We start from the raw sequence: 25,575 nt of genomic DNA, 5'->3' as shown, positions 1-25,575 counted from the left end.
TTCTTTCTTTCTTTCTTTCTTTCTTTCTTTCTTTCTTTCTTGTAAAACATAAGATTTGGATATAGGGTTTAAAGAGACCTACTAAGAAAACAATTTATAATTGTGTAAGTTCTTCAAAAATTAAATCATCAGAACTTGATTTTCTTGAAAATTTTCACAGTAATATTTATTATGCTAGTATTTCTTATATGTATTAATTACATGCATGGTACTCAGTATATAACACCATTTTGTAAATTAAGCAATGGCTAAATTATTAATTTGAACTTCACAAAGGTAATGGTGCATATCACTGCAAATATATTTAATGCCATGGACATGTACATATGGAAACAATCCTTTTATATGTTACAGAGCCTTCGCCTCAACAAAAAGCCAAATAGAAAATATATCCACAGTTCTAAGTGTGCATATGTGTGTGCATGTGTGCACAAGTACATATACCTGTATATGTGCATATGTGTGCATGTGTAGATGCGTGCATGTGTGTAAGTGTGCATGCTGGCTCTCTCACTGGACTAGAGCTGGCCACATAAACTAGTTCATATCCAGCAATGAGTGAGTCTTACGTAGCTCATAGGAGACAGGGAAGGAAACAAGATGACCTTGGCCTGCATCTCTAAATATATTAACCAGACCACAGGGAAAAAAAATTTAAAAATTATATTGAGTGAGAAATTGATCCCACCATAACGGACCTTAACCGATCCTGCTTGAACAGCTTGGGTGCAAACAATATATCATATTGGAGTCAATTTGGGAATCATATGAATAAGAATATTTGCAAGTTTCTTAGGTACAAACAAAACTAGTATGTACTCATGCCATTGATAAGATGAATGTTGACAGGACTCATTCACAGACACTCGTAGAAGCCACTGACCAGGAACACCAAAGAGTCCACATCAATGCAATCAATGGGGAACAACCCCAAACAGAGAAACCCGTTATCCTTTCTGCTTAAAAACAAAAACAAAAACAAAAACAAACAAAACCCTGCAATTTTACAGTTTCCAGCTGGAATTCAGTATTTAATATCTGAACAGTCATATTGTTAACAAAAAGAAAAAGCATCTACTACCAACTCTAATTCAATGCAGAGTTTTATATTTTGTGTGATTAATGTGAAATATAATGTATTGGAGATAGTTATGGGAAAGCTTCTAGAAGCACACTTCATTCTATTTTAGAGAAATCAAAGCCGCTAAAAATGGAAGCTTTTTACATTACATTATCCCATTACAGAAGTGGGGTTTTGTGAATGTAAACTCCCACTTTGAATGGCTTAGCAGGTTCAATCTCACTCAGCAGAGAGGCTGTGTTCACAGTATGTGGAGAGAGGGAGAGAGGGAGAGAGACTGGAGCAGATTGTAATAAACTTAAATTATCTCTGTAGATTGCCATTCATCTTAAAATTCATAGGAACCTAGCTGTTTATAATACTTATAAAAATTTAACACTTTATAATTAATGCTATTAAAGTATGCGTATGTTTCGGAGGCTTGATATACTTTAAATGATTATAAATCCCATTTTATTTGAGAGCTGACCAATTTATTCTAGTGCTTAATTAAAATATTAATTGAAAACTAATGTTTTGAAACTACTCTATTTCTATGTCATTTGCTCTATAATTGCATCTTTTATTTGGAGAGTAAGTCTAAATTTCAGACAAAATCAATCTCATACTACAAAAAATATTTTCATTGTATCCTCTTTGTAAAAATATTAAATACTTAGGATAGAAATAATACATTTCAGGAGATATGAAGAAGGAAGTTTCTGGTGGACCACACACTGCAGGCTCTTTTCAGAAAGTGACAAGGAGACATGGGCTTGTAGATCAAATCATATTACAGAAGTTTCCTTCCTAATGGAGCCTTCAGTGAACTGGGTAATTAAAACCCTTAGCAAAGCCATATCACTACCTGTTCTGGAGTACAGCCAACCTATAATTTATATGTTAACATTACTATGGTAAATCTGAGAGAAAAATTTAACTTTGTCAGAGTTGCAGGATTTAAACATATTCATCTGAAGTTTCTTTCCCAGTTCCCAGTGCATTTTACATAAAAGTCCAGAAACGGCTCACTCAGATTTGTGACGTATTTGTCTAGTGTTTCATTAGCACACAGGAACACAGTAGGCATGAAGAAAAGATAAGAAGCCGACTCCTGCATTTTTCATTTAAATAATTAGATTATCATTTTTACAATGGATTGTGTCTCTGTTTAGTATCGAAGAAAGGCAGATACACATTTAAACATTTCATCAATAAAATGAGAAAACTCTGTGTTACAAAGTTGCCACCCCAAACTGCCTCTGTGATGAAGAGCAAGAGACCCTGCAAAAATGGGAAGGTGTGTTTTGTTTCCATCTGTGTTTATTCTTTGTTTTCTGTCTGTCTGTCTGTCTGTCTGTCTGATGTATATGGATGTTTTGCCTGTATGTGTATCTATGCACTGGTACCAACAATGGGCATCATCTCTATTGAGACTAGTGTTATAGATGGCTGTGAGCTGCCATATACATGGTAGGCATCAAACCCATGTCTTCTGGAAGACCAGCCAGTGTTCTAAACACTGAGCAATCCCTTCAGCCTTCTGCATGTTTTTAACCCCCATGGCAGAGATTAAAGAAGTCAAAGGTACAAGATATAGCAACACATAACTTTGGGTTTGATTATTGTGGTTTGGGTTTTAGTCCATATAAATGGTCATTTGACACATTTATGTTGTATCTGCCAGAAGAACAAAAATAAAAAAACAAAAACAACAGCAGGGCTGGTACCTTCTGGAACTACGGTGAAGAAGAAAAATCAATGTGTGCAAAGGCACACAGATTATTGCCAGAGATGTCATAACCTTAGCAAAGACTCCCGATTCAGTATGCTTTCACTGTCTATTCACACAGATGGACGGGATCAGGCATAATGCGTTTCTCAAATGACTTTGAAATTAATTGCAGAAACTCCAAAAATAAAAATGTCAGCCTCTAACAAGTTAAAAGTTAATTTAAACTGATTATCTAGATCCTGGAATCTTCTCACTATTAAATACAAACAAACAAAAAGAAAGATGTCAAGTTGAAAATGGAGTGGGGTTATACTAATATTCACTATGAACAAGTGTGGGGGACATGGCAGACCAAGATGTCCAGCCATGTCAATTGCTGTCTGTGAGGGAAACCCAGCTGGACAAGTAGGGAGCTAGCTAGACACTGGAGCCTTCTGATGTCAGGCTAAGGTGCTTTTATTTAGATACACATAGGAATCAAGGACGTTAAGATGCATTTTTATGGTGTTTGAAACAGTTGTTGAACCATACTGAGTAAAAACCTCTGGGTATGAACCAAATCGGAAGCAGGGTGTTTGAAGTGACTAAATGAATACAGAACCACAAATGCTGTGAATTTGACTCTTCGTGTTTTCCTATTTCACGTTTTTGGCAACCCATAATTATCTCAAAGCCAGTTTGATATCTAGAAATCAGTCCAAAACTGAGCAAGTGTACAAAACTGCTCATCCTCAAAAAGAATTTAAAAATGCCGATAGATATTATAATAAACAGCCAAACTTTATCTCACCAGGAAACACTCCTGAAGAATACAACAAGCAAACAGACAAGATATGGATATGTATTTGCTCTGACTTAGGTACAAATAGGCTTTAATGGTAACATCTGATACTAGCATATCAGAAATCAGTTGGTGGACACTGTTTTTTGGAGATACGGTGTAATGTATCTGTGTTGGCCTCAAACTTGCTATGCACCTGAGGATTACCTAAGACTTTGAAACTATTGCTTCCTCTCACAAAAGCTAAAATTACATGCATGTACCCCATATTCTGTTTATGGGGTGCTGGGGATATACATAGGGCTTCTAGTATATTAGACTCTAGCAGCTGAGTCCATGCCAGCCGCCACTCAGCACTTGCTAATATTAATTTCCTATGGGATTATATGGGATGCTGGTCCTGTTCTCCTGTTGAAATGTATTCACTAGAGAAGACATATTCAAGAACCTTTGTAGGAACAGAGCTTACGCACTTGTTAACCATGCTGATGCTTTGAACAAAGAAACAAATAGTCTCATCTTTTGCCAGATGAAGTTTTAGGACAATGATTTTTGATCAGCCAGAAATTTCCTATCTTAATAAAATATCAGAACTAAAATTAAACATCATTTTAAAGGTAAAGAAAATGGGAAAAGCATTTATTCAAGGTATTTATATGAAAAGGTGATGAGGTTGAACTTCCTACTGTTCTGGAAAGAAAGATCATAAAAATCCAGCTTTGGCTGTTTTCTCCCATTTTAAGTATATTAGATGATAGTGGCTTTTTTTTTTTAATGAAATAAAGGAGCTGAAAGCTTTAGCTAACAGTAACTTCTATATTTGAGATTTGGAAAGTGTCAAACAACACATAGAAATCGCAATAGCCTGTTGTAGAGACTGTAGATCCGTTGTTTTATTGTGTTTAACATTATTCTGTCTCATTTTGTTTTGTATGTGTGTGGTGTATGTGTGAGTGCAGTGCGCTCACCTGTGGAAGTGAACTGGAGGCCAGGGACTGATGTCACGTGTCATCTAAATCATTTGGCACATGTATTATTTGACACAGGATCTCTCACTGAGCCTAGAGTTCACTGGTTTAGTTAGGATGCTAGCCAATGAACTCCAAGTATCCTCTTGTCTCGCCATCCCTCCCTTAGCACTGGGGTTGCAGACATGAACCATGGTTCTAGAGATTAGAATTCATGTCCACATACATGCATAGCAAGCACGTTATATCTCCCTAGTCCAATACTGGTTTTTAAATAGAAGTGGAGAAGCATATACATTTTTATATCTAAATTTAACTTTTATATTAGCAGGACAAAAACACAGAAATGATTCATAAGTACTCATTAGCATATTTATAACAGTGGGCACGAATCCATATAAATAAATAAATTCTCTCATTCTTCTATGTTTCTTTTATTAAAAACTGATGTGCGTGGTAGTGTTAGGGAATTAATTAAAATTCTTTTTCGTCAATATGTTTTTGATCCTGTTTTTCTTGGCAGCCATCAATACCCTAGACTGATTTAAAATGAAACATTTCTCCTACACGCAACTTGGTAAGTCAATATAAATTTCAAATAAAAACAATGACCAAATAGTTGATTGAGACATGAATGACTTGGGAACAGAACACCATGGAGAAACAGAGAGAAAAGGGGGTAAAAATTAAGTGCCATTGTCATTAAAAATCAGTGTGTGTTGTTTTGAATAAATAAGGATGAAATGTGGTTTTCTTACTTTAACAGAAATCGTTGAAGGAAGTGTTTGAGAAGTCCAAGGCAAAGGGTCACCGTAGAGAAGTGGCCTCATACATCTTTTGTCAGTCTGAGATCAACCCTGATTGCTGAGATACTTTTTGTGTATTTTTCCACATCCCATGTAATGTGAAACACACGAATTTTCTGGTCACGTGTAATGGGGAGGGCAGTGAAAATCCAAATGTTCAGGGAATATTGTGGGATTTGGAAAGTGATATCTAATTCATTTCTGTACTAATGAAACATTAATATGTATAAATAGACTTTATGTTTTAACATTTTTTTTCCAGAACAAGCAGTCTGTCATAAGCAAATTCTCTTTTCAGTAATGTGTACTACATACCAGGAGAGTTTTGGGAATTTATAAAATTAGCTTCTACATTAACATCAGAGAGGTTGAAAGAACATGCCCCATATATCTCAGAAAGAAAGCACTTGTCTTAATGGGAGTATCTCATTATTTTTATGCCACCACAGGACGTGACATTGATATGAATCAGTTAGACATTTTAAGGTTGCCATCAGATGTGTTTGTGCTCACATATTATTTTCAAAGAAAACACTTTCTTTGGTTGGAAAGGACAGGTCCTAACATAACTTGTGCATGCTTCTCCTGAGGTAGAGGGAGGGAGGGATCTGAGTGGGGAGGGGAGGGCTAGGGGAACAGTGGGGTAGGATCAGGCAGGATCAGGGGGAGAGACAAGAGAGTTTCAGAGGGCCAGGAGAATAAGTAGAACTATGTAGCTGCTGGAGGTGGGGGATGGAAGATTCTCTAGGAAGTCCCAGAGACCCTGGATGAGGTAGGCTCCCAGGAGTCAATGCAGGTGACCTTAGCGGAAATGCCCAACAGTGGGGATATGGAACCTTAAAAGACCACATCCATTAGCCAGACAGGATCCTTAGTGGATGGATGGGGACACCAACCCACTTACAAATTTTGACCCAAAATTGGTCCTTCCTAAAAGAAATATAGGGGAAAAGATGAAGCAGATACTGAAGGATTGGCTGACCAGTGGCAGACGCATCAGCAGGCACCAATTCCTCACACTATTAATGATGCTATGCTGAACTTGCAGACAGGAGGCTAGCATAGCAGTCCTCTGAGAGGTCTACCCCACAGTTGACTGAGACAGATGCAGATATCCTCAGGCATACATTGGACAGAGGTCGGGGACCCTTGTGGAAGAGTTAGAGGAAGAATCGAAGGCCCTCAAAAAGATGGCAACCCCATAGGAAGACCAAGAGTGTCAACTAACCTGGGTCCCTGAGAGCTCCCAAAGAAGAGCCACCAACCAAAGAACATATATTGCTGGTCTGAGGCCCCTGACACATATGTAGCAGAGAGCTGCCATGCCTTCAATAGGAGAGGATGTGTCTAATCCCACAAAGACTTGATACTCTAGGGTGGGGTGATATGGGGGAGGACTGCCCTCTCAGTGGTGAAGGGGAGATTGGAGTAGAAATTCAAGACAGGGGACTGAGAGGGAGGGGCAACAATTAGAATGTAAACAAATAGGCAAATAAATAAATACTTAAAAAAATAAACTGATGTAAAGTTCTCTGTAAAGCATTGTTGACTACTTGGGGGTGACCACCCTGCATCTACTTCTTAACCTTCTCAGAGGTGATGAGCAGTAGGCCTGTGGATCCCAGAATTCTGATGTTGTGATGGGGCAGTTTCAGCACGATTCAGTACATCAGCCTGCACCAGCACAAACACCTGTCCCGCTCTCTACTTACCTCGCTACGTGGTTTATTACAGGAGCAAAGTTGGTTGGCCCATACAACTGCACAGACTTCAGACTTCTGTAATAAGCTTCCATGACACCTTCGATGCCATCACAATAAGGATTCTGAGGGTTACCATTCTTGTAGAAAGTTATGGGCAAAAAAAGTAAACAACAACAAAAAACCAAAAGCAATTAGTCTACATGAAAACCAGCTAAAATGATAAACACAATGACATGGAGAAAGATAATTTGAACTTATATAGTAGCACCCCACACACACACACACATACTGATGAATCAACTAGTCAACCATCAATATTACACAGATCATAATATTATGATCTAAAGAATGCATATATACAATTTGGGAAGGAGAGGGTGTAAAAATTCAAAATGACCCGAGAAGCACATTAGACAGTTTAAAATCAAAGGTATCTCAATTCCACATAAGTTTGTGCACATACAGAGACTTTATTTAAAAATCCATAAAGGAGAAAACTAATGATAATTGCATTTATCTCTAGGTGATTTGGTACCTAGTGGTTTTTCACTCCATATCCTTAACATAGCGTACATTTTTCCAATTTAATACAGGTAGTAATCATGTATTACAGTCTGAAAAAAAGTAAATGTTATCAACTCTGTTTCCCTTGAAAAGCAGAAAAAAGCAAAATATTTGCTATGTACACAGTTTTCAGGCCACAGCCACCTTGCTATGCCTGGAGTAAGGATCATAAGAAATATAACTTGAAGTGAGAAATAGAAAAATAAGAGGCAGATTCAAAGAGGATATCAATGTAGTTGAAGTGAATGGAGCTGGTTAGTAGCAAGTCCTTATTCTGGGAACAATGCCTATATAAAGACTACAGTCTTCCTTCCTCACACCACCCATGCCCAGGCAATGTCAAAGTTAATTCCTGGTCCACATTTCACAAGTTATTCAAGTAAGACCATGTTAATTACTGATTTCTTATCTATTGGGTTGTTTCTAGTACTTTTCCTGTTGAGGCTTGGTCTTTTGCTATGTATTGTAATGCTAAGTGCATGGCCCCAAGACCTGGTTGTCCCAGAGATGATAGAGTCCCACATGATGCTATGTGACCTTGCCCCCAAGTTATTTCTGATTAGTGAATAAAGATACCGAAAGCCTATAGCTGGGAAGAAGAGATTTAGGCAGGGTTTAGGGTTCCCAGGTTTAGGGTCAGAAGAAAACCACAAGGGGGAGAAGAAGGTGAATGGAGAAGGAAGTCACCACAGATTAGGTGAGCCATGAAAGCATGGACACATGAGTGGGTTAAGAGCAGTGCAGAGGAAACACGGCAAATAATATAATCAGACAATTGGCTGAGAAATGGATCTAGTAGCCTAGAGGATAGATATCTGCCCAGTTCTTGTACTGATTGAGGTTTATTGCAAATATGATACTTGTGTCTTTTAACTGGGGTAGAAATTCTGGATTGAGATTAAAAACTTCGACAACATTTGTCCCTTTCTATCTTGGCATCAATCAGTCATCTACACTGTCTCTTATATATGTAGAAATTCCGGAACAGTCGGGGTAAGCCGTTCGGTAACAGGATATCGCACGATGCTGTGCTGGGTTAAGACGCTGGTGCGACTTGTAGCCATTGAAAAGCCTGGCATGAGCTTTTTTACTCTAAAACAGCAAATATATGTGCCATAGGGTTTCCAATGACATGGCAGCCAACTTCCCCAGAATGACTAACCAGAGAGAGAAGGACAAAGCCTCAGGAGCTTTAGCATGTGTTCTCCTCTACCCTATCTGCTAAGCCTGAGGTACAAAAGAGAGAGCAGCTTTCTCAATGTAAGGACAATTCAGCTGCACCTCTGGAAGTGAGGTATACATGCAACTATAGATAGTGACCATAATTTTAAACATCAATAATTTAAATGTATTTAAACATCAGTAATTCTAATATTCATGCTTATTACCTAGACGATCACGATAAATGATCATTTACAACTGAGGTTTATTTAATTCTATATACTGAAGGGTCGGGGTCTAAAACTTTAGTAGGTTAAAATGGTCAGTAGCATGCTGTTCTATTTAACACATAAAGAAATGGAAATGCTGGGTTGTTATTTCATCCAAGGTCACACAGTGTAAGAGAGATAGAAACCATTACTCTAAGAAGTCGGACTTGAGGACTTGATCCCTTAATCCTTTCATGTCACCATTTATGACATGGCCAATATTTTGCAAAAACAGGGAGCTTAGAAACTGAGCCTGACATGATTAACACCTTCAATCTTGTTATTTAGGAACAAGGGCTTTATTCTCATTCTTCCCTTTCAGCTTTATATACTTTTAAATATTTTAATTGATTAACACTTATACAATATTCTAAAACTATGATGATTTGAGTAAAAATGTCCCTCATAGGCTCATATACTGAAATTCTCAGTCCGCCATTGGTGGCGCTGTTTGGGTAGGCTTAAGAGGCATGGCCTCGATGCTGGAAGTAGGTCACTAGAGGTGGGCTTTGAGGTTTAAAAGCCACATGCTATTCTCATTTTGTGGTCTCTGCTTTCTGTTTACAGTTTAAGATGGGAGCTGCTACAGCATGATACCTGCCTGCTGCCATGCCTCCCCATCGTGATATTGTGATGGACTCCCATCCCTCTGGAACTGAAGGTATGCCCCCAATAAATCTTCTCTTCTCTAATTTGCCTGGGTCATGGTGTCTTTTCACAGAAACAGAAGAGTGGCCAATACAAAAATGAAAAATAGACAAGCAAACAAAGCTAACTTCAAAATACCTCCCAGAAAAAAACAAATGCTACACATGCATATGGAGAACCTAATTTTGACTGTTTAGGTTAGCCTATGATTTTGCATTTGTTTTATATCAGAGAGCACATGCACAATCTCCCACTACTATCTGGCTGTGAACTCTGCAAGCTATATAGTAACAACGGGCCTGATAAGATATACCTATTGATGTAATAGTGGTATTACACTTATGGATGTAACCACCTGCTTTTTGATTGGTTATAAGGCCCGCTTTACAGGAGAGAATTTTATACCTGCTTCTACAAACCTGGTCCATAACCTGGAAAGGCCACAGACCCTTGGAAAGAGCTTACTACCATTACTTGGTTAAATAGACATAATATTAAATTTCCTTCTAAATATTTATCTTTATACCCACAAACTAGTGCAGCTCTCAGCCATCATTAGAGAAGCTCCTCCCTCCCCCTCCCCCTCCCCTTCCCCCTCCAAGCCCATACTGGATAGTGGTTGATATAGAGGCTGTCTACTGTTCAAAGTGCAGAGAATAAGTAACTGGAGATGGCTCAGTCCTGAGGAGACATTTATATCAAATATCCTTCCCCAAAGACTAAGGTAACCACACAGAAGAGGGGTTGAAAGATTTTAAGAGCCAGAGTTTGGGGTGTTGGGGAGGACTTCTGCAAGATAGTATTCTCTGGATGTAACAGGACCACTACACTCCTGAACTCAGGGCAGCTGTAATTGCCAGCACAAGACCTTCATAAGGCCAGGCCAATCAACATTCCAGGATGAGAGAGAGAGAGAGAGAGAGAGAGAGAGAGAGAGAGAGAGAGAACACAAAACTCGCCAAGGAGCTATTGCCAGCTGATACCTGTTGGGGGATGGACAGCCAATTTTCCTCAGAGAAGGGTATGTTGATATGGGAGTATTTGAAGAGGGTGTGGCTATGTGAACATATATCATATACATGAATTTAAATATCAAGGAACAAGTAAAAAGATTATAGTAAGATAATAAAAGATTTCTTCATTATGAAATTAACATATAATGTGTCTAAAATTTAAAATATACAAGTTTACCATTTAGCACACAAATGTTGGTTTTGATATTAATTGCAGGTTACCTAGATTGTGTGTATATAGGTGTGAATGTGTGGCTGTGTGTGTGTGTGCATACACAAGTGCCTGGGCCGGATATTAACATTGGTTACCTTCTACAGTGGCATCTCACTTTATTTTCTGAGCCAGGGTTTTTTGATGAACCTGGGAATCACTATTTCTTGCTAGCCTTGCTGACTATAATGCCCCAGGGATCCTCCAGCCTCTATGTACAGTGCTGGAATTACGAGGATACCAGTGAGCCCAGCTTCCTATAGTGATTTTACTTACATGGGGGCTAGGGATTTGAACTCAAGTCCTCATGCTTTCACAGCAAACACTTTTTCTAACTCAGCCATCTCTCCAGCTCTGAGATGACCTATTTTATCTTCTTTTCAATAAGAATTCATGATGCTCTTTTCCCTTGAAAGGGATAAGCTAATTAAAATGAAAACTCATTAGTGATTTTAGGCATAGAAGAAAGTGTATTATATATCTGCCTTAAGGGAACACTTTCAAACTAGGGTAGTTCTAAGCTGGCTTTGTGATCAGTATTTTCACCTTTCCAGTGGGGGCTTGTATTTCTGTGGAACTCTTTCTTCTCCTCCTCTGGAATTAAAACTACAAGGTCACCATCTTCCCTCCTTTGGTAGTGGAAAGACAGCCACGCTATAGTTTGCTTATCACAATGGATTGCTAAAAGGCTGCTTTCTGAATTAGTTCTCCTGTCATGAGAAGTAGCACATGATTTCCTCATGGCTGGGGATGATAAGATTGCTTTGGAACCCAAAGCCTTATCTTTTATAAGAATATATGGTTTGGACTAATCAGATTAGTTAAAACATTTTAGCTGTTACAAAGATTATATTTCTCCCTTAATGACTAAGTTTTAAGAAATTATAAAAGGATTTTAAAACTAATTTCTTCAACAAAGTTTGCAGGAAATCAAGTTTTGGCTCTTAAAAACGATTAAAGTGATATTGTATATGCGCTAATATTATCTCAGAGAAGACCTATTAATAGTGTTTATTTTAGCCAGGAAAACAAAAGTGCTCTGAAAACAGAGAATACAACCATTAGGCAATACTAACTTTGGTTTATTACCATTAGACATAATGTTACTCCTATTTCTTTAACAACATACAGGGCCCTTTTTTTTTTTCATAAATTTCACAGGCTATGACAACTATCTTGGAAATTTTGAATTGGGTTTCAAGGAGAGCTTACAGGTCAAATAATGAACAGCTCATTCTTAGCAGTACACAGTTTTATGGATTGGGCTTCAAGAGTGGATAAGAGTAGAGAAGAAGAAGAAAAGGAGATAAAAGGCGAGATTTATGCGCAAATGCTGAGGTCTGATTCTTAAAACAAGCAAATGAACCAATCTGCTTCTCCAGTTATATTGTGATCGCTGTCCCGATGCGTAGAGCATGGGCTTAACACACCTGCGTTATTTTACATCTCTTCACTTTAGAGACATTTGACATGTAGTAATGAATACCCAGAATAGACCTATCGTGCATGATGAAGGCCGATTTACTGATAATCTGTCTTTTATATGAAGGTCATTCTCCTAAGCGAGCTATTATGAAAACTGAGAAAAATGTATGGTCAACAAGACTTCCTACACAAACAATCACAGGAGAAACAGAAAAATCAAAACTGAAATATCTGGCAAGAGAGGTTTTTGGTTTTTTTGGGTTTTTTGTTTTCAAGCTCTCAAATAGTTTTAAGGCATCATTACCAAGGCAAACTCGTGAGATATCCTTCCATCTGGAGGCAGCTTTGCACCAAAACCAAGGGCTGGGAACATCTTATCGCTGTCATAATCTTGGACGATTTCTCCTACAGCCTTCAGTGCCATCCCATAGGCATTCAGTTGGTAAGGGTTCATATAATGGAGAGAAGTAGGCTGGGCAGGGTTTCCTATGGACACAAAATGGATTAGAATGTAAGTTGTCAGGCCACAGATTTGTAACAATATTGTAGTTTTTCTTTCAGATTCAAATATTCATAATTACCATTTTCTGCCTGTCCCTACGCTGCATTTTCGTCCAGACCTGGCTCCTCAGTCTCTACATTTTTTCCTGCTGTACCTTTCACCCTGTCCTGCATTTACTCTCTTTTTTAGTTATGTCTCATACACAGCAAACATTATTTCTTGTTTCTCTAGGCTCTTCTTGCCTTTCCTTTCCCTGCCCCCATGTCTCTTTTGTTCTGCTCCACAAAACTGGCAATTAAAAATACTCAGCTCTTTGAGTCTGTGACCTTGTCAGAATCTTCCCTGTGCCTTCAACAATGCTTACAAAGATGGAAATGGTCTTTCCTGGGTGACATCCAACATACGCTGTAGCAGCAATGATTATAATAACAAGGAACCCATCACTGACTGAACGCCTGACTTCATGTCTCACAAGCCTCTCAACAAGTGTTTGTTTCCCCCAACATTTTGACTTTTAGCTACCATGCTTCTAAGAATATTCACATATGTGTTTTCTTGCTATATGTCTCTATTTCTCTTGGATTTATATCATGGAGTGAAATTTCCAGTTTATACGAATATTCTGAATACTACAGTTTGAGCGAGTGCCAAATTGTTTTCCAAAGCAGCTAAACAATCAACATCCACAGTATTGTGAAGGGTCCAGTTTCTCTAGTTCTCAGTGATATGGGTCACCAGACTGATTTTTCTGTCTTCATGGATGTGGAATAGTATGTGTGTATAGCTCTGGTTTATGTACCCTGAAGTCTAAGTACGTCAAGAATAATTCTTATATATCTCATTTGGAGCAAGAGTGTATTCACATTATTTACCTATTCTTAATTTTATTTATTTATTTGCTTATGTGCATGTGACATAGTGTGTGTGTGTGTGTGTGTGTGTGTGTGTGTGTGTGTGTGTGTAGGTCAGAGGACAACTTGGGGGAGTTGCTTTTCTCTATCTTCCATTCAGGTCCTGGGGACCAAACTCAAGCTTGGCAGGAGGCACTTTTAGCTACTGGTCATCTTGCTGTCTCCATTGGCCTATATTTTTTAAGTTTTGAATAGCTTTCTATTGAATTTTTAAAGGTTTTGTGGACCTTGCTTGCAACACTTCTGACTTGCTGTCTGTTTGGATAGCATGATTTGAAACATGAATGTTGTAATTGGGATACCACTCACTTTATTTTCCTTACATTGAGCATGTCACTGCTGTCACATGTAGGAATTGGATGCTACAGCCACAGCCATCGAGGCTGTTTTGCATTTAGTCATTTTGTTTTCTTGTTTTTGTTTTTTTTATGGTTGTTGTTGCATTTTTTTTCTTTTCTGAATATTTTACCATTAAACAGTTTGGAACACGTCTGTTTTTTATCCCTTTGCGCGTGGCTAACTACTTGTGAAAAAGACCTTTTTTTCCCCCATCAAATCACGTTTGGTGTTTTTCTTTCTCATTTGCTTTGGCTTTTCTCAAACTTTTGCAATATCATGTAACTTTATAAATTGTCTTCCTTTTCTAAAATAAAACCGTTTGGATTCTGATATCATATCAAATCTGTCAATCATTTGGAGGAAGATGGTCTTATAATCCAAAATAAAAATTTTAAATTTTGATATATAATTTCTCTTGACATTCTTATGAGAATGTCTTTAGTTTAGCATAAGCTGAATATAGGAAGAGAATTAATGTCTGTCTGTATGTATCTTCTATCCTATGTTGTTGCTCCACTCATGATTCATGACTAGTTTTTAACACATTTTTAGTGGATTTATCAGTATTTTGCACGTATAGGATAACTATGAAAGAAGTTTCATTTCATTTCCATTTATCTCCAGTATCAATATTTTAAATGATTGTTTTGTCTAACTTCCATAACAATAACAACTACTACAATGTGGACAAGGAAAGGCTAGAGATTCTTTTTTTGTTTTGTTTCGTTTCGTTTCGTTTTAGAGACAGGGTTTCTCTGTGTAGCCCTGGCTGTCCCGGAACTCACTCTGTAGACCAGGCTGGCCTCGGACTCAGAAATCCGCCTGCCTCTGCCTCCCAAGTGCTGGGATTAAAGGCGTGCGCCACCACTGCCTGGCTAAGGCTAGAGATTCTTGTCTTGTTTCCCACCTCAAGAGAAGTCATCCAACTTTTCACACTTCAGGGTGATGTGAAGGGTAGGTTTTTCATAGATTTCCTCTACAAGGTTAGAAAGTGTATACCACAGACATATAGAAATATATCAAGTGATTTCTCAGTACCGTGGGAGGTTCACTTTCAAAATTTTAATATTTAAAAATTAAGTAATATAATGTAGTACTGTGAATATGAGAAAATTAGAAAACAAATGAGCAGATGATATATCATCATACATTGCTGGCTTCAGTTATCTTACTGAGTATTTTTATGTACATGTGTACATGAAAGGTAATTTTTTTAAGTTTTCTTTTCTCATAATGTTATTGTCTTTTTTTTTTTTTTTTTTGCATCAAAGTAGTAATGATCTCAGAGAAAGTTGGGCAGATGCTCTTCCTTCTTCATTTTTGGGAACAGCTTGTGAAAGACTGGCATTAACTACTGTTTAAATATCTATCAGACTCTATCCAAGAAGCTTCTTGGAATGGAGGGTCAGTAGATAAGCTGTGAAGGTAGTTCTCTTAATTGCTGATTCAATTGCTTGTTACACATTGTTTGGATTGTCATTGTCTCGAGTGAGTGTCAGTTGTGGTGTCTTTCTGCTGAAAACAAATGATTCTCTTAGTTGGCCTAAAATCCACACATAGAACAGTGACTAGCTCTTTCAACTCACTGGACTTAAGCTGAGTTACTTGTATGGGCCATATTTGATAGACACAAGTCAAGATTACTATCTGAAGACATAATGCTGAAGAATAAATTTTCACACACAACAAGAATTGTGCCAGTAGAATTTGACCTTGTTACCTGTAGCTCTAGCTTTCTTACGAATGAGTCAACAACATGGATTATTAGGAAAATGTTTTATAGAACTAGGTTTGCAGGTTGGATTTAGGTGTGTTTTAGGTGCTGATTGGTTCCTAAAAGACTTATCTGTGAAATGTGGGTCAATGTAAGAGAAACATAAAGAGACAATAGGATAGCTGTAGACACAGTGTGTAATTAGAAAAAGAAAATCTACAGAGCTTCCTCAACATGCACTAGGGCATTGTGCTGCTTTGTTTTATGTCAACTTGACACAAGTGAGAGTGAGAGTGAGAGTGAGAGAGTGAGGCTGGCCTATAAGGCATTTTAATTACTTATTGGTATAGGAGGATCTAGCCCTTCATGAGTAGGCACACTTCTGGGCTGGTGATTCTAGGTTCTGTCAGAAAGCAGGCTATTTACAGGGTGGTGGTTGTGCATGCCTTTAATCCCAGCAATTAGGAGGCAGAGATAGATGGATCTCTGAATTTGAGTCCATCCTGGTCTACAGAGTGAGTTCCAGGACAGTCGGGGTTACAAAAGAGAAACCCAGTCTTGAAAAATAAAAAACCAAAACAAACAAACAGAAACAAAAAGAGCAGGCTGATAAAATCATGAAGAAGAAGCCAGTAAGTAGCACCCCTCCATGGGCTCTGTATCAGCTCCTGTCTCCAGGTTCCTGTTCTGTTTGAGTTCCTGTCCTGATTTTCTCCAATGATGAACAGCTCTATGGAGGAACAAGCTAAATAAACCCTATTTCCCCAGACTTGATTGGGTTGTGGTGTTTTATCAGAGCAATCGTAACCCTAACTGAGACAGGCATTATCTTATAAACACAGTGGATGAGGAAGATACTGCAAGTCAAAAGTACACCTAACACTCCTAATCCTGCAACATATCTCAGCAACTCCAAACTGCACAGGGCAGCCTCAGTCTTCTCCTGATCTTGTAACCCAGGGAGCTGCATTTTGCTGCTGCTTCAGCTGCTTAGCGTCACTGAAGAATATCACATAGTACTACTAAGTTCGAGAAGAGGATTAAATAAAAAGTTTTGAGAAAAGCCTCTAAAGAAACTGCACTGCCTTCTTGCCTTGTAAAGTTGAATTGTTTCTAAGTAAACTATGGTAGTTTGAAAACCACCTGTAGGCAAATATCAACTAATGGCAGCTTTTGGCAAAATGAAACAATGAGGGCTTGCAGGATGACTCAGAGGTTAACAGTGCTAGGTGTGTGAGCCTGGATCTCACCTCTGACTGACAGAACTGACTTCTGAGAGTTGTCTACTGACCTCTGACAGGAGCCCACTCACTGTCCCACATGTGAGCTCTTCACAAACACACACACAAATAGATGAAGTAAAAGACAATAATAAGGCCCAGGGTTTTAGGACATAATATAACCGATTCAAATAGTCATTCCATTCAAAATAAACTTGGTTTGAGATAAAATTAAATTTCCATTACTTTTCCTCCTTAAAATATTTTCACACGAATCATTAATGTCCATACCAAAAACATTGTATATTGATCCTATTTAATGAATTAGACGTAAAGACATTTAAAAGTGAGTAAGAGAAATATGGCTGAATCCTGTTTACAGCAGTAAGTACACACAGAGGCTGAGTGTGAGGTATGGTTAGACATGCTTCAGAAAAATGGTTCAGATACAGAATGACATCTAGAATATTTATTCCTTTGAAAGACATGTGAAATGACAAAATGGATCAACATGTAATTAATCTGTCGTACTTTTCATGGTTGTTGTGCATTTCGCATGTCTAGACGGTTGTAGAAGGTTAAAATAAAGAAAAATTATATGAAATTTTTTAATGACAATAAAAACTTGTCACTTAATTGGGACACCTACCAGACACTGGTGGTAGCACTCACCATTTGATGCTGTAAAGTCAATGGCCACCGTGAAGTTGATCTGTGTTCTAGAATACAAGCAAACAACAGCACCAAGTAAGCAGCCGCACCAAGCAGGTTATCGTCTATTTGTGTTAGACTCTTAGCATCACACGTTGTCTGGACGAATATAATATATAATATATATTAGACCACATCACACAGGCAGATGTACTAGGTGAGAGTGTGTTAGAACTATCCTTGTTGTCCAATTACTGGAAAATAAAAATGTCCTTTCAATCAGATTAGCTCGGTTTTGAGCTCAAGAAACTTGCAAGTGGCTGAGTGTAGAGTCTACACAAGCAACTGGGAGGTTTCAAGTCCAGCACTCATTGGTAATTGCTGCCTTAGAAACCATCAGTAAAACTACCTATAACACTGTAACACCTCTACACCATCAGCCCTGGAGATGGGACCCTCCTCTATGTTTCTGAAAACTGAAGTAGTTCACGTGGCATTCTACATCAAGCTGACATAGTACCCTCCACTATACACACACACACACACACACACACACACACACACACACATATAAATACTCAGCAGTTAGTCAATACGTAAATTTATTTCACTTGGTCAGTTTCTTTTCTCTTTTAAATGAGTGAGCTATTTTTGTTGTTTCTTTTCTTCTCCTCCACCCCCTCCCCTCCTGCAACTCTTTTTTGTTCTACTATAAACTAAATAGGTAGGCATTTTCCTTTTGGGTACACTTATGACTATTTACATTCGTGATACAGTTCCTTTCTTTCCAATAACAAAGTCATAGTAAGAGGCAGTCTCATAATCACAGTGATATGTAACCATAGCTGTGAGTCTCCCTTCCTTGTGCTGTTTAAATAGCAGTTAATCAAAAAGGAAAAATAATCTTGTGTTTTAAGAACATATTTAGCATATTTTAAAGATTTCGAGTACTTCTTGTAAAAAACAATACTCTTGGCAAACTGAACTATTCAAAGTCTTCAAATATCATATACTGATGATGATGGTGATGATGATGCCTATCATGGCATCCATACTTGTAGGGATGAGGCTTACACATCAATGGTCTATGTCTCTTGCACATCAGGCCTCTCATACTATCCTAACAAGCAGACTTTGCCTTCTTCTGATTCAGTCTCAAGGCTCCTGCATACACTTCTGGGATTGAATTAAATTCATACCCCTCCCTTAGGAGTGATCAACTTTTCATATTTAGATATAACAAAGTTGATGTAGATTCCTTTTATAGCCGTGCAGGAACGTTTTACTCAGCGCAGAAATCAGGTTTAGAGGCTAAGAATACAGGCTCCCTGGGAGCTTCACTCTGATCAGCATGAATCAAAATGAGTACAACTTTCAGAGAAGTAATGGAGGGAGACATATGGGAGACCATTCCAGATAACCGACTCCCTGTGAGGGGCTTGGAAGAACAACCAACCCCAGCCCACTGGTGTGTCACAGCAAAAGGCTGTAATGCAGGGTGACAAGGTGACACAGAAACATTGGGGCCGAGTCTGAAAGAACTAGATTTGAGTCTCAGTAACTCACTTATGACCTTGGGCAAATTTCCATATGGGGAGGGCAGGGTCCCAAGAATATTATCATAACAGAAAAAGACAAGGGATAACATACAAATTAAATGTACACATTATGATGCCCAGTTACATGCATTATCTCTGTTTAACAATAATTTGCAAAGGAATATTAGTTCTATAGTTTTTATATATTTTACACGTGAGAAAAATGATGCTCACAAGATTCAGTAGTTTTCTATATCAACAACAACAAAGGCCAACATTAGAATGTCAATTAACACCTTCCCAAGGACGGATGTTCTTAGTCACAAAGATATCAGGACATTATCATATGTTTAATGTAAATTCGCCCTCTGCCAACTATGCTATCAATACTAATCTCAGAAGCATCTGCATGTCTGTTATTTATTCAAATGGAGACTCCTTAAGGATGAAAGTGACCTGGAGCTTTGAAAACACATCATTTTAGCATATTTTAAATACCAAATTAGAATTCTACATTTCAAATCAACTTTCCTTAGATTTTAGGAACAGACACCTTCTGCTGGTGCTGATGTTGATCTCTCTCTCTCCCTCCCCCACTCCGTTTTTCATTTTTCTGTGTGTATGTGTGAGAGTGTGTGTGTGTGTGTGTGTGTGTGTGTGTGTGTGTGTGTTCACCCATTCTGTTTGTTTGGTTGATCCTGATTCATTGTCCTCCACTTTATTTTCTGAGATAAATTCTCTCACTGAACTTGGAGCTCACCCTTGGAGCTAAGCCAGAAGTCAGAAATTTCCCAGGATCCACCTGTCTCAGTCCACCATTGTTGGAGTGACAGGAGCATGCTGCCATACTTGGTCTTTTTTATGAGGGTGCTGGAGATAGGAAGTCACATTCTCATGTGTGTGCAGCAAACACTTCCCACGAGCCATCTCACCAGCCATGTAAGTCCTCTGCACCTTGGAACCTCATTGTACGTCCACACACAGGAGTAGTTTAATTCTATGGTTGTGTGTATTCATGGTAACAGGAGGCACAAAACATAAAAAGCTAAAGTTTCTCTCAGGATGAAAGCTGCAACAGTCACAGCAAGAAAGGTCCTTTCAAAGCAGCTACATCTATCAAAACTATCAAATAAAGCTGTGACTATTAGCTCCCTGGGAGCTGTACATGAAAGACAGCAAGAAGAATATTTAGAACTAAAGGAACTTATCCAAACACAAAACGGATTCTGTACAAAACACTCATTGATTGCTTTAAAAAAATATATAGAAACTACAAAGAAAAAGAGAGAGAGAGGAGAGAGACTCATGGAGAATGAGTTAGAGAAGAAGGGAAAGACAGAGAGGAAGGGATGAGGAAAGGAGGGAGGGGCTCAGAGAGAGAAGGAGAGGGATAGAGAGAGGGAGGAGGACAGAGAGGGAAAGGGAGAAGGAGAGGGAGAGGGAAAAGGAAAGGGAGAAGGAGGGGGGAGGAAGGGAGAGAGAGAGAGAGAGAGAGAGAGAGAGAGAGAGAGATCTTACAGGCAGTTATTTAGCCCAAAGATTCCTCCAAAGGCTCAGGATCTTCTAAGATAGGGTATAAAAGATTGATGCACTTAGCACTAAATGCTAAACAGGGCAACTTACTAATAGCCATAGAGTAGCAGAGAAGCTGGAGGAATCCTTGGTGTATATTTATTGGCTACTGATGATGTGATTTGACTAATTCCTACTTTCCACGGACTCCTTTCTGTCATTCGCCTTGCTTCATCAGTGTGTTCAGATCAGAAAAGAAAGATTACGCCTGAGCACGCAAATCACCTGTTGATAGTGACGTCATGCCTACTCTTATCTTAAAACAGTATCAAAATAAAACAAAATGGAAATACACTAAAGTTTAACAACTATCTTCCAATTGCCAAGAGCTGGGTGATGTGATAGAGAGACCTGGAAGCCAAGGAAAAAGCAGCTCTGAAGTTACCAGGCTTATGGTTCCAACACTGCTTTACTAAACTCAACACGAACTGCACAGTGTCTCATCAGTGAATCCATTCCCACTGCTTCTGGTGCGGCTGTGATTGTTATGATGTATGCTTAATATGCCGAGCGAGGGTCACAGTCTACACGTTTACAAAATAGTGATGATCCATTTCTTAAAGATGGTGGATGCTAGGCTTACAGCCTTTACAAGCAGACTTTTTGAAGACTTTAATAAATGATTTTTTCCCATCAAGTAAGCCAAACAACGCCATCAATAACTGAACTACACTCTCCAGTCTTCAACGGCGCTTAGATCATAAAATCAGAGACCAAGGATCAGACATAAACTCATACAAGATGGCTCCTGATGGGATATCCATACGAGGATCATTGAAATAAGTCCTTGAAGTATTTCACTCAGAAATTATGTTTTAAAAGCAGAGAAGAGAATGTGGGATTTCAAGAACTTCACAGAGTTGTGCTGTTCTGGAATACATAATCAAGGTTGTGTGGCGCAGGGTGAACGTTACTATTAACATCTTATGCACTCTAGCTCTGTGAGGGTGTACACTTGACGAGCGTTCCTGTTTTATTTTCCTACCTTTCTGAAGCTGTAAATGGAAAAATCTGGTGAGCAATGGAAAGAGCTGTGCACGCGACCCAGAGTGACAGTCTCTTGGACATCTACAGCTGTTACTGTGTACTAGCTATCATGAGTAGACATGAGCATGTTTAAGATGGTTTGGATTTATTCACCGATTAGAAATCCTCTCCAGTTGCACAAATTGAACATTATGGATCCTGAAGGTGGAGTCCCTCATCCTTGTTTAATTTTGAAAAACACTCATTACTTTCTCTGACTGTTGGAATCTAAGTCTACTGACCTACAGCAGTCCTTCTATTCTAGCTGTGAGGCTATCAGGACCATACTCCTGCTCTGATTTCCTACCATGCCGTCCAGCTTAGGTTCCATTACCTATTCTTACCCTTAAGCCTTAAGCACTAGTACCCAGCCTAGTCCTGGGCCCAATTTTCTCAGCTTCTTCTTTTTCTTTAAATTAAAAGTAATTAACTGACAAAACAGAAAACTGCCTGACTCAAACAGTGCTTCATCTTTAAAACTCTTGCTTTGCTTTGGGGGGATGGAGAGAGGATGCAGTGTTTTGGAACACAAACTGCACTTCCAGAGGACCCAGATGCAGTTCCCAGCACCCACATGTTATCTTAAAATTAGCTGTAACTCCAGTGCCAGTACATACAATGAATGCCCTGTTCTGTCTTCTGAGGGGCACCAGGCATACATGTGAGAGGCATACAGACATGCATGCAAAATGCTCCTTTATACACATAAAATGAAATTGATAATTCCTGCTTAAAATGCACTAATCATCATCAGCCAGACAAGAACAGGTTTCCATACAATTGCAGATTTAAATGTACCTGGGGAAGAGAACTTCACCTTTGAATATCTCCCTCATAAGAGCATATGACCTCTCTTATAACCACTCTAGAAAGGAACTTACTGAGGCTTACATTGTTTGGAATCCCTGTCATTGACTCTGGTTTCCAGGATCTGATTCTAACACACTGCTACGAACACTGGAGTGTGTTATGTTGATCAAGCTACCTCAGAGATTTTTGTTTAGAATTTGACCCCCGCCCCCCCATGTTAGATTGCCTTCCCTCCATTTCAGCTACTATGGACTGGACCTGCTCGATCCAAGATAACACCAAAAATGGTCCGTAATACATCTAGGTGCTGCCTCCAACAATTGAAAATGGAGCCACCCGTGAGGGATGATGTCATTCTCTGCCCACAAAGACAGTTTCACAAACGAACAGATGTGATGCTTTTTCTTGACTTTGGGAATTGAGCTGTTGTTTTTTTTTTTTTTTAATTAAAATATTTTAATTGAAATATAATTATATCAACTCCCCCCTTCCCCGTCCTCCTTCCATCCCCTCCCATGACCCCTCTCACCCTCTCAAATCGATGATAGGCTATTTGATTATTGTTACACATATGTGTGCATATATGTGAATATAACCTGACATATCCCTTTAGTGTGGCTTGTGAGTGTATGATTTCATAGATGACAACTTTACATTGAATAATCAGTTAGTAGACTCATCCCTGGGAGGGGTTATTTGCTCATCTCTCAGCACCATTAGGTACTTGTAGTTCTTTGTCTAGGGTTTGAGCCCTGTGAGATTTCCCTCTCCTGTGTCAGCATATCTATTGGTCTTATTACTTAGGTCTTGTTTAAGGAGCCATACTGTTGTGATATCCTGGGTATAGCTTCCCTGTCATTTGTAGAAGACAGCAGACTTCCTGGTCCTCTGGCTCTTCCAGCCCTTCTACCCGCTCTTTGGTTATGGTAGCTGAGTCTTAGGTGTCGGGGCTGTGTTGTAGACTTAATTGTTTTGAACACACACAGGGGTAACAAAGTATTATTTCACAAAGTAATACCTCGACTTCTTTCTAACCAGTAGCAAAAAACAAACAAAAAACAACAAACAAAAAAACAATCAAACAAAATTCATAAGTAATATCAAAGCAAACAAAAATAAACCTCTGGTCCAAAACTACAAGCACTGCTTTAAAAAAAAATAGAAGAAGGAGAAGGAGAAGAAGAAGAAGAAGAAGAAGAAGGAGAAGGAGAAGGAGAAGGAGAAGGAGAAGGAGAAGGAGAAGAAGAAGAAAAGAAAAAAATCCTATTTGAAATGAAGTAGGTAATGGAAAGAATTTTTTGCTAGTAGCATACCATTGATCGAGTTGTCCATCAGACAACCTGGATCTCAAAACCACAGCAAGCAAGGCAGTTGTAAGAACAAACCCTTCCCCAAACTACTATCTCTCCCTGACACCACTTTCTCATATAATAAGTAGGTATCAAGTCCTTTAAAGGGAACAATAGTGAGAATAGGGAAATAGTGTGTGATAAATAGCTCTACAGGCTGCCACACAGACTCCTGGGAAGCCCAGGCTTCTCCAGGCTCCCCCTAATCCTTTCCTCTCAGGGGAGAAGGTTCTTTTCATACTGCCTCAAGATTTGTTTTTTCTTTAATCCTCTCTGTATTTGCCAGCTAGTGTACAGGGTCAAGCGATGAATTACAACCAGTGCGTTCAGCAGAGGATGAACTGCTGCGGAGGAAGAGAACTTCAAAACAGCACACCCTGTGACCCAAGGTCCGCATTGTGGCGCCAACATAACGCACATCAGGACAAATTTTCTGCACTCTTCGGCAACCCGGCCTTCATTAGCCCCTGTTTTCTCTCCATCTTCCCTCTCAAACTTCCAATTGCTCCCCAGAGTGAAACTCTTTCGGAGATAGACTCATGCTTCCCACAGCTGGTTTTTTTTCAAATCCATGACTGCAACCTCCTCTTCAGAAGCTCTGGCACTTCAAAGAGAGGAGGTGATTGACCCCAATTAGCAGGAGAAGGTTTACAGTGCTTTGAGAGCCCTCTGCTGGTTCTGCCCTCCTTTCCTTTGGTCTTTAGATCAGGGGCTGTCCGTGGTTTCCTTATGCACCACGACTGAGAAACTGCCCAGTGTAACTGTGATTGGCATCTTTTCTTATGAGGAGATACTTCTACCGTTATCGAGTATGGAATGAATAGTACTGACCATGCAATCTTCAGAGAGGCAGGCTAAGGGTGAAAGTCCGTGCAAAGCTCAAGGCTGGACATCTCTTGACTTCCAAACTTGTATCATAGTTTGTTAATTTTACATGTTTTACTTTTAAAAAATGGCATGCAAAGAGACAGCTCTTCATATGGGATTTTCATATACATGTTTGCTTGACCCTCTCCCGAACTTCTCCCTTTAAGTATACAGATTTAGAGTTAAGCATTAATGAAATAAGGTTTGAGATTGTCTTTTAATATGTGGAGAAGTCTCTTTCCAGAGTGTTGACTTTGATGAGATATGAAAACATTCCCTGTGAGTTTATAGAAGGCGGCAGGCTGCTTTTATTAGATTTATCTCCACTCAGAGCTGCAGGGTTTAGCTCACTACCACTCTGATGAATACAAATCACTTAGATGCCCCTACAAGGAACCCTATTTAAAGAAAAAAAAAAGTCCTAGGCATGCATATTCAAACAAGAAATCAGATTAGAAAAACCTTACAGTGTTGCCTGTTCTGACAAAGCATGCTCCCCGAGGCAATATTCAAACTAATGTCATGTATTTTGTAAAGCCAAAGCAAACCGTTTATTGCATTTGTGAAACTACTTTAAGTATTTTTAAGGAAAACTATCACAGGGCTGATTTGTTGATTTTTAATTTTATTTATTTTTATTCTATTTAATTATTATTTTTTTTTATTTTTTTGTGCATTGGTGTTTTACTTGTGTGTCTGTCTGTGTCTGTCTTTCTGAAGGTGTCAGACGAC

General features: G+C 38.8%; 1 protein-coding gene across 1 annotated transcript in view; it reads right to left on the bottom strand.

Moving 5' to 3' along the window:
- Nucleotides 1-25,575, bottom strand: part of Cpne8 (copine 8) — a 166,950-nt gene that overhangs the window by 15,188 nt on the left and 126,187 nt on the right. Inside the window, exons 14-16 of the mRNA XM_028753660.1 lie at nucleotides 17,703-17,749; nucleotides 12,649-12,830; nucleotides 7,063-7,190 (exon numbers count right to left, since the gene is read on the bottom strand). Coding sequence (XP_028609493.1) covers nucleotides 7,063-7,190; nucleotides 12,649-12,830; nucleotides 17,703-17,749 — 357 coding nt within the window. The remainder of the gene's footprint in view (nucleotides 1-7,062; nucleotides 7,191-12,648; nucleotides 12,831-17,702; nucleotides 17,750-25,575) is intronic.

Source organism: Grammomys surdaster, unplaced genomic scaffold (genome assembly GCF_004785775.1).
Source record: "Grammomys surdaster isolate TR1022 unplaced genomic scaffold, NIH_TR_1.0 125953, whole genome shotgun sequence".
In the NCBI taxonomy this organism is placed as follows: Eukaryota; Metazoa; Chordata; class Mammalia; order Rodentia; family Muridae; genus Grammomys; species Grammomys surdaster.
Note: the sequence above shows the minus strand (reverse complement) of the source record. Positions and strands in the feature narration are given on the sequence as shown.